The 9,979-nt window shown below is 42.2% G+C and overlaps 1 protein-coding gene across 2 annotated transcripts in view; it reads left to right on the top strand.

Moving 5' to 3' along the window:
* Positions 1-22: 22 nt before the first annotated feature.
* Positions 23-9,979, top strand: part of SMAD4 (SMAD family member 4) — a 22,760-nt gene continuing 12,803 nt past the window's right edge. For both annotated transcript variants that reach the window (XM_026039277.1, XM_026039269.1), the window contains exons 1-2: positions 23-39; positions 9,421-9,786. In XM_026039277.1, coding sequence (XP_025895062.1) covers positions 9,538-9,786 — 249 coding nt within the window. In that variant the 5' untranslated portion in view covers positions 23-39; positions 9,421-9,537. The remainder of the gene's footprint in view (positions 40-9,420; positions 9,787-9,979) is intronic.

Below are 9,979 nucleotides of genomic sequence, written 5' to 3'. Positions count from 1 at the left end.
GCCCGGAGAGCGGCCGCTCCGCCGCCGCCCGCGGCCCAGGTAACATCCGCTCCCGGCTGCCGCCCGCCGCCGAGGCCGCCCGCCCCTTCCCTCCCTCCGCCCGGGCCCTGCGCGGCCTCCCTCGCTTCCCCAAAACAAAACATCCCCCCTTTTTATTTTACATATTTTTATTACTTTTTTTTTTCTGATATATATTTTTTATTACTTCCCTGCCGCTCCGTCCCCAGCTAAACTTTTCCCCCCACCCCCCTCTCCCAGGCTTCAAACGCGCCGGGTGCTGGTGTTTTTGTGGTTTTTTTTTTTTTTTTTTCGGTGTTATTTTGCTGTTGGAGCTGCATCGCGCTCTAGTTCCTCGAAATCTGCCATGTTATTTACCGGAGTAGGGAGCCCCGCGCTCAGCCGCTGCGGCCGGGCCCCGGCGCTGCTAAGTGCAGGGGATTAGTTAAAGATTACCCCTCTTTGGGTGTTTTCCCGCCTCCCCCGTTTCTTCAGGCGTGTTTTTATCTTTTTTTGCGCGGTTGGGGGGGGAGGTTTGTGCCTTGCTGCCTGGTCGAGCCTCGTAGGATTTGCCGCTGAAGGCTGCTTGATTTATGGGGCAATCTGGTTGTGGGCTYAGGTGTGTTATTGCTTAAGAGCCCAACTGCACCGCTGCAGAGCGGTTGTTGTCAAACACACAGCCGGGCCGGGATCGCGGTGTCTTTTACCACCGCCTGCCCGGTTATCGTGGTCGGGAACGGTGTGCCACTGTCAACAGGCTGCCCTAGTCCAAACGATGAGAGCCTGCGAGCTGGTTCAGCAGCACGGTTTCGGGCAAGCTGATTAAAATTAGCGTGGTTGTGCTGTACAGCGAAGCGTGTTTTGCTCCGCCGGTGTCACGATAAGCAGGCGGCTTGTCCTTCGGGCCCTTATCTTGGCCAGATTGCTCCTGGAAGCACTTCTGCTCGTTCTGCCTTCGTGAGACTCTTGATTTGTTTTACTTGTACTGGCCTGCTTATTTCATGTTGATATCCAGACTGTTTCAAAGTGTCCAAGCCTGAAAAACAGTAGTGTCTCAAACCGATTTTATTTTTTTTTAATATATATCTATATTGAAGCGATCCTCCGCATAATGCATGGGGTTACAACTGACACAATAGGCACGCAGGTTTCGAGACGCATCAACTTATCTAGGGGAGGACAAAGGTCCTCGGAGCAGCTTGTTGGATACTGTTGAGGAGCAGCTTCCCCGTACCCTGCTTATGGGCCAGCAGCAATTCTAGGACTGTTTTCCTTCGTTTTTAACCTTGTGAAAAAACTCTGGTTTTGGTTGGGGCTGGAATTTTCCATGCTCGCTTTGCCCAGAGGTGTTTCTCTTTTTTTTTTTTTTTTTTCCCTTAAAAAAGAAAAAAGCTTGAACAAATGCAGAGAACGTTTTCCCCGTGCAGATTACAATAAAGAACAGATGTTATCTAACACACCTATTGTTAGGGTATGGAAACATTATGTGCTAACGAGAAATCACACCGCTGCTGCCCGAGCAAGGCTGGACTCTGCCTTTTATTGCTTGGTTTAGCCACAATTGTTTCCTCTGCTTGTGAGGTTTTGACAAATGACTGTTTGTCCTTGTTGGAGGAAGGTGTCTGCAAAAAGATGGGGCTCACAGAGCATCCCAGGAAAAAGCTTCAGTTTGGCCTCGTCCTGCCCTTGTGTGGCAAGGGAAAAGAAGGGTAGGGTTTTCRGATCTCGCCTTCCCAAATTTTCATCCCCTCCTTATCCGCTGGTGTCTTTTCTGAAAATGGACCCCTTGATGGGTCAGGCGTGGCGAGCAGCTGCTGGGCTGTGATGTAGCATGCGTCTCGGTGCCGGGATCCGCGCTGCTGAAACGGGTCCAGCTGTGTGTGTTCCGCGGGAAGAATCTGCTGCCCTTTCCAGGCGCGAGCGGCCGTGCGCGGTCCGCCTTCTCCGGGCGTGCAGGAGCCCGCGTGGAGAAAAGGAGTTTCTGACCTCTGTGCTTTCTGGAGGGGAAAAAAAATAGGGAGGGAGGGGAAACCGAAATGAAGACTGGGGCTTTCTAGGATTATAAATGTGTGTTTATGTAGTTGCATCAACGTGACGTTATTAGCTATACCGGTGTCTTCACCGTCTCCTCCCCACCCCCCAAATATAATCAGATTAAAAAAAAAGATTTGGGGGATTTTTTTGCTGTTGTTATCTTGAAGATGTTGGAGRGGGGAAGTAGAGCCTAATGCAGCAGAAATGCTTCCGATGTTCGATTTAGAGGGTCAGCCTATAGTGTTTGTCAAATGCTTTTGAAAGCAGCTGAAGTGCAGAGGTTGAAGCTGGGGGAGTCGCGGGCTGAGAGCTACAGTTGGGCAGCTAAAACGCCCGATTAGTTTCTTCCACAAATAGTTGCTCGTGCTTCTTAGTGTGGAATGATAGTGGAATGATTTTAAGACTACTCTAAGCAGCAACTATTTCATATTAAAGCTCTTCTCCAGTTCCTTTTATGGTGCAACTTTTTCTTTTTCCCTTTTGTCTGCTGATAGYGAGATAAGTAGAATTGATACTGATGATTCAAATACATGGAAAAACATAGGATTCTGGCTAATGTCAATTATTCCTGTTTAAAAAAAAAAACAGGAAGGTGGTGTAGTACCTTCTTAGTACTATTTCCATCGCTCTTTAATACAAATTATTTTTATATCCACAAGCATTTTGAGTCAGTTCACCCTTSGGACAGGTGGATAATAGTCTGATGTGCTGTAAAGTACCTGCAGTCAGGTCATTTATTCACATCTTCATCAAGTTGTGAACTCTCCTTTGTATTTTTGCTGTATGGATTTTTTTTCTTTATCATGTTTATCATTAAAACTTCCATGTTATGAAGCAGCAAAGCTGTAATATTTTGATATTTAAAAAATATCAAATGTATATGCTGCTTCTGACTTCTTTGTGTGTGTCTAATTTTGGAGGMAAGTGCTTATGCAAGATTTTTCTTGTGTCCTTCACCCATGTGAAATGTTTTAGCGCGATGTCAGCGTGTAAACTCTAATGAGCCCTCTTGCTGGCGTCGTGTTACTGCATGGTATAAAAACGTCGGTGATCTGGGCCTGGGACTGCTGGTAAATCTGGATCCCATAGGATCGGTGGCAGCTTCAAAGTGCTTTTTAATTTTTTTCTTAGATRTTTTCCTCAATTGTTTTCATAATTGCAATTCTAGTTTTTTTTTTTTTTTTTATCATYGCAATGCTTTTCTCATTAATTGCTTCTTTCAGCATATCAGTGCCCAGCTTGCAGGCTGGGCATCTCCACTGTGTTTGTCAGTGCGCAGCACCACAGGTCCTGATCTGGCTCTAGTCTGTCTTTTGCTACCACAGTCATATAAATGATGAATGCCCATGTCTTTATTTTGTGCTTTAAAACTCAGGCAGTCTGGGCTCTGATAGGAGCAGTGCCACTCTGACCATAGGAGTAATGTCTGCTTAAGTTATCGTGCATCATGGAACAATATTTTGCCCACAAACTTGCTGACTTGCTTAGACTGTTCAGCAATATACTACAATGGCTAATGGCCAAATTTTCTTACGGTTCATAGTGTAAATGGTGTGTTGCATGTGGGGAGTACCATCAGATGCACTTGGATGCCTGACGTTTGTCATCTTTATCATCCCGCTACATGCTTGTGACACCTGCACTTGCAGTGATTCATCAGTATGAAAAATCCTCCAAGTTGTCGATTTCTGTGCACCATGCCGTATTTTTGCATAACTGCTGCTTAAAAATCTGTGTTCATATTTGAAGTGTTCTAAAGCCCAAAACCAAAAACCTAAGGTGACAGATGACGTTTGTCTGAGTGGTTTGTACTACAAGATCCCTAACCCCTCTCAGCCCTGCTGCCTAAAGTCTTCCCAGAGAGACAAGMGTTAGAGCCTTGAATGTGTCATCTGATATTAAACACATGTAAAATTCTTTCTCTCTTCGATTTTAATGCTGCAGACCGGTTGGATTTCTATCCCAAGTGTTTATTTCAGATTTCCTTTGCATGCCGTTGCAAATCCGTCTTGCATTCTCTAGTCACTCTTGACTTCTGTGTTCTGTCCTGTCCTCTGCCTCCACAGCCTGTCATGTTTATGTGCTTTCCTCTCCAGCATTTTTGGACCTTCAATACATTGTCTTTTTATGCAGCCTTTTTCCTTGGACCTTCAATACATTGTCTTTTTATGCAGCCTTTTTCCTAGACTCATCAGCAGAAATGTTTCCTTTTCCCTATCAAAATCTTTCCAAAGGACCTCTGCTGTCCTGACACCTGTGGAAACAGTTTGTCTGCACTAAGCTTGTACTCTATTTCTTGACATTTTTCTGTTTAAACACAAAAACCAACATTTTGTTTCAAAAGCTTAAGATGCTGAAAGTTTTGACTCATTCACTCCTAATCACAGTGGTTCTTGTGTAATTTGCCCTTGAAGAACTGAAGTCTCTGGAGTGTCTCAAGTTGTGTCATGTTGGGAAAATGCCTAGTTTATTGTGGAAACTTAAAAATAAAAAGCATGCGAAGAAAGAAGCACGGAGGGGCTTTTGGCCCCGTGCCCGTATCTTAAAGTAATTATCCAGTAGCATGTGGACTGTCACATTTTTAGACCGAGTTTCTTGGTGAATTTGATCCCTCTGCAGCTGTGATTGGCTTAAACCCCACTGTAAATGAGGAGGGCAGAGTATCGAATCCGCGCCGGGCCCGGATTAACCATCGCGCCCAAGCTGTCGGGTTGCTGCCTGCCTGGATCATGTTCGCCCGCGTTATGTCCCTGACTTCCAGTTTCCTCCGCAGCAGCCTGGTTTTTTGTGTGTGTGTAAGCAACACTCTGCTCTTCCTTTTCTTGTTGTGGGTAAACAGTGAGTTGTTCTGCCCAAATTGTCAAGAGTGGCTTCTGATGGCTGAGCGGAGCTTTGAAAAGACAAAGTGAATGGTGTTTTGTGGGCGGAGTGAGGCTAGTGACTGGCAAATGTTAAAAYGTGTTTGTGTGAAGTTCTTAAATGTATAGAAAAGGGCCTGAAAGGTTTTTTAAATACACATAAAGGGKTTTTTTTTCTTCCCCCTCCAAAAATCTGATTTTGTAACTTCTCAGCAAGTTTCAGGCATGCTAGAGGATTTAAAACAGGTTGTTTGGAGGAAGGGATTTTCAGATAAGTTTTCAAATGTGCTTGGCTGAGTAGCCTGGGCATGTTGACAGATGTTTGGACGAAGCATCTTTGTGTTTTTAACAGCCCTTGCACTTACATCTCTGCTGATCTCTGACTTCAGCTGTCTAGTACTGTAACAAGACCTCAGTAAGAGCAAGGAAATCAAGTCCATATGTTTTTTTTTTCCTAATTGCAAAAAGGAGAAAAACTTGTTTTTCTCCTAATAAAACTCCCTTCAGAGGGAGTTCTGAATTCTCTTTGGGGTGCGTGTATGTGGGTATGTATGTATATAGGTTCCTGCACRCTTTTTTGATTAAGAGTGTCAAAAGATTCCTCGTGTTGAAACAGCTCAGCAATTGTAAGGCCTTCCAAATGATGATGTCTCATATACCTAGTGTGCTGTGTGAGGAGTTGCTACAAATATTTGGAATTTGGGCCTTGCACTGCTTTTGTTACCCGTGGTTTTTGGCACTTCTAAGCACTTGSTCTTAAGCTGTGCTAATTTATAATATGATTTTGCTGGTGTAGCTGAAGGGATACTGGCAAGCAAGGTGAAATAATAATTTTCCATAATCCATCGATAATCCCATTGAGTGAGATCTCTACCTGCTTTTTTTTTATGCTTTGTTTAATTTTGTTTAGTGTGAGCAGAATTTAGTAGTGTTTTTGATTGAGTGGTGGATTAGATTGAGTCAGTGTTGTTTTTACTCTGCTCTACTACCCATAGAATAATAATAAATAAAAGCCCAAGCATGAAAGCTCAGTAGTGTTACTTTCACATACATAAGTCAATGATCTGTTTGCTTTTGATTATATAAGAGAGCATAGTTTTGCAGATGCACATGTTTCTAGAATCTGTTTATATTGTTCAGGTAACCATTTTTGGTTACCTGAATTATCCACAGCCGTGAAAGTGAGGCRTGTGGCACCGGTGTTGCGTTTTTAATTTTAACCAGCTGCTTTGTGTTTTGAATTTCATTGCCTAGGCTAGAAAGATGCATCGCCCTTCACGAAGGCAGTGTTAGGATGGACAGGGGAATTAGTGTTTGTCCAATTTTGCGTCAATCTTTAAGGAAGAGTTTTGGTTAATGGTTACTTATCAGTTCCCCTGGTTAATGGTTACTTATCAGTTCCCCCATATAGGAGTGTGTTTGCAATAGATCATCAAAGGTGTTCTTAATTACTTGTCAGTTTAACTCCTTTTCCAGATTTATCTCCTCTCCAGAGGATCTTGTTCTTGTCACAGTTCTTAAACTGTGACAGAAAGTCATCGTTGCACACTACTTCTRTAACAAACCTGTTTTTCTTTTTGAAACAAATTACTTGCCATAGCATGAAGTACATCTCTATCTTCATAGCTTCTTGTGTTAGCTTGTCCCTTTTTCTTCTCTATTCCCATCATGTTACAAGAACAGGGAGAAAAAATTACATCTCTTACTGCAGATAGGCCTCGTCCGGTGGAAATGAAAACTTGGCTGCAAAGGGTCTTTGGTTTTTCTGTGTTCTCTGTCTATTCTCACTGCTCCGTTTCCTCCCAAGGCCTCACACCCATTTCTAGCTGGGGGAGTGTTCTGGGTGGAGGGAGGTAAGAAGGGCTCTGCTCGCTGGGTTCTGCCCTACCTTTTCTGCAGCAATCCTAACCTTTAGCTGCAGTGTGGGATCATCTGCGGTGGGGGAGTGCTAAATTACAGCAGTTTTATTCAAGTCTCACGCTCGCATCAAATGCATTGAATGTTAAATCACGCAAATAAGCACAGTGTTGTTTTACAGAACATATACTGTTCCATATCTGGGGGCATGTTAGGACCTTATCTTCAAAGGCTATCTTCTAAAAATATAATGTATGAAGATTGCATCTTGTTTTAACTTGTTCGTATAGAAGTAAAGGAGTAAGGAGGTGTTAAGGCACCTCTTCAATGTGTGACTCAGTCACCGATAGGTTTGGAGAGCTACTTTGTGAGACACTAAATTTTGTGAATGTGAAAGAACTTGGCTTATACACCAAATATACTAGCGTGTGTAGCATTTCCGAAGCAATATATTGCAGCATTTATCCATATAGGCMGCTTTGAAAGCCACTAGCTGCTCCCCTTGTCCTGTGAATTGAACTTGCCTCGCGAGAGGCAGGATTCCTACACAGGAGGCTCCGAAAGGAAGGCTCCTGAATTCCCTGTGATTGCAGCCCCGCACTRACGGCTTCAAAACGCCGAGCGAGCCGCATGCCTTTCAAAAGTGCTGAACAGTCAGAAGCGCCTATTGAAAGCGGTGGCAGCTGAGGAATGACTCAACGTTTCTGAAGATCATTCCACCTAAATAAGGATTTATTTGCCTCATCTTAGCGCTCTGAAAGCCAGTGCACAAAATCCTCATTCATAACTTCTAGGGGTGTAGGAGAGAGCTGCAGGCCTGATAAGTGTTTCTTTATTTAAAACTCTTGGCTAATATCTTTATCTAGTCACTTATTTATGCTTACTCTCATATGCATATCTGGGGTGCTGCTTTATATTTAAGGAAAATTATGTTCTCTTGTGTTTAAGCTGGCAAGCTTTTGCAGATTTCTGCGCGCGCTGGTTGCCATGGAGAATGACTGGCAGGTTAAGCCTGACTTTTAGAAGAGGATTACTGAGCTGGAGTGCAAAAGAGCCAGTGTTGAGGGAGAAACTTTCATAGCTAGGTAGAACGGTGCTACTCAGACTTTTAGGGAATTGTGCTCCTTGGGGAGAAATTAAGTCTGAAGGCTTCTTGACAAAGGGAGAAAGCTACTGAAAATGGAAAGAGGAGATTTGCGCTGTTTTTTCCCAAGTACTCTACTCTGCTTTGTATTCCAGTTGAAATTGGAGAAGACATTAAACAGGGAAAACTGTGTTTTGTTATGTAATTGTGCTGGAATTGTCTTGCATTATTCCTTTTGCAAAGAGGAAAATGAGGCATTTGCACTGTAATTTGTGTGATGCGTTAACTTTCTAAATTGAAACTGCTGTTGTTTTTGTGTGGTGCATTTGTTTCCAATAAGTAGTTGCTGCTGCTACTGTATCTCCTAACAAATAGCAAATTCCAATGTAGTAACAGGTCTTTGACCCAATTTGTGCCTCAGATGTATGGAAAAAAACAACACCTATTTTTTTTCTTAAGTATTGAAATTGTGTGTATTTTATTTAAATCAATTAAAGCAACATGTTTAAGTTTACTGAAAGTGTAAATAAAATGAGTGATATATATCTGTTGAGAGTGTTTTAAGAAAGTAAGACCAAATAGTTGTTAGAATTATATAACCTGACTGACTACCTGCAATTGCACAAAACTGCTATCCTAAGTGTCTGGATAAAGTGAGATCAAATGCAACAATTAGTTCATTCAGAATTGGCAAAAGCAACACAGCTCTTCTCCTAAATTATGAATTCAAGGGAATTTGAAGAGGGTGAGGTCTGCTAGTCCTGAAGAGTGACATAATGAGCAGGTGTATTTCCTTTGCAAAAGAATTTGAAGGCCAAAATATGTTCTGATGAACTTCTTCCTCACCCTTGTGGCTAGTGTAATTAAAGCAGCTCTGTTTGACTGAGACGATTTGGAAATGCCGATTTTGAAATGATTTTATTTGTCTCGATCCAAAAGAAGCTTCACAGAAACAAGGAAATAGAAATGTCCTAGGTGCAGTTCTGGAGTACGTATCCTGCTGCGTTATATAAGAGTGTGTTAAGCTAATGGCCAGAAAAAAGTTTTTGGGCTTCTTGGTTAGCAAAGGGAAAAGCTAGAGCTAGCCTGAAGTCAGAACATAGCCAAAATACTTTAACAGGATCATTAAATACAGCTGACACATGATTCTCATCTACATTTATGCTTTTTCACTTATTTAAATTTTGTTCAAATCAGTGTCCCTTGATTCTCAGTCAGTCTTTTTGCTTGGTTTTGTCCTACCAGTTGCAAACATAGGAAATCAATGTCGCTGTTCTCCTTTTTTTTTAATTTAAAGCCTGTTCATCTAGTAACCCGTACYTTTCTATATGTACATATTCTGTGTACATGCAATAAACTTTATTTAAATATTATTCCTAGGGAAAAAAGAGCTTTAATATCAAAAGAAGTGTACAGGCAGTGTCTTAAGCATGTTTTAGGTACCATGGGACAAGCAATACAGTTTTTATGTGCTTTTAATATCCTGCAYTTAGCTTGAAAATAAAAGAAAGAGAAAGCCACAGACTTCCTTAGAAACATGATCTGCAATTTGTTAAAAACAATTCTAATGTAGATATTTTTTCCTCCTAGGTTTTACCAAGAGACAGTACATCTAACACTTAACTTGGATCATCTCTTGTTCATCAGCTTGAAAATCATAACAGCCCCCAAAACTGACATTTGATCTGAAAGAAAAAGCTGTGACAAATGGACAATATGTCTATTACTAACACGCCAACAAGTAGTGATGCTTGTCTGAGCATTGTTCACAGCTTGATGTGCCATCGCCAAGGTGGAGAGAGTGAAACTTTTGCCAAACGCGCAATTGAAAGTTTAGTTAAAAAGCTAAAGGAGAAAAAAGATGAATTGGATTCTTTGATTACAGCTATAACTACAAATGGAGCTCATCCTAGCAAGTGTGTTACAATACAGAGAACGCTGGATGGGAGGCTTCAGGTTAGTACAAGTGAAAATCAGATGTTTTCCTCCTAGTGGAATTGGAGCCAAAGTGAGTGAAACAGGATCCTAGAGTACTGAGGAAGAGTAGCTGTTCTGCTGCATTCCCCTCATCCCCATCTGTAGGCATGTTTTTGTGGCTGGGGCTCTGGACTGCTGCACTAGTTGATTTTTTTTTTCTTTTTTTTTTTTT

The sequence above is a fragment of the Nothoprocta perdicaria genome, unplaced genomic scaffold, assembly GCF_003342845.1.
Source record: "Nothoprocta perdicaria isolate Ctin4 unplaced genomic scaffold, notPer1 scaffold_10, whole genome shotgun sequence".
NCBI classification, from domain to species: Eukaryota; Metazoa; Chordata; class Aves; order Tinamiformes; family Tinamidae; genus Nothoprocta; species Nothoprocta perdicaria.
This window is presented reverse-complemented; position numbering and strand designations above follow the sequence as displayed.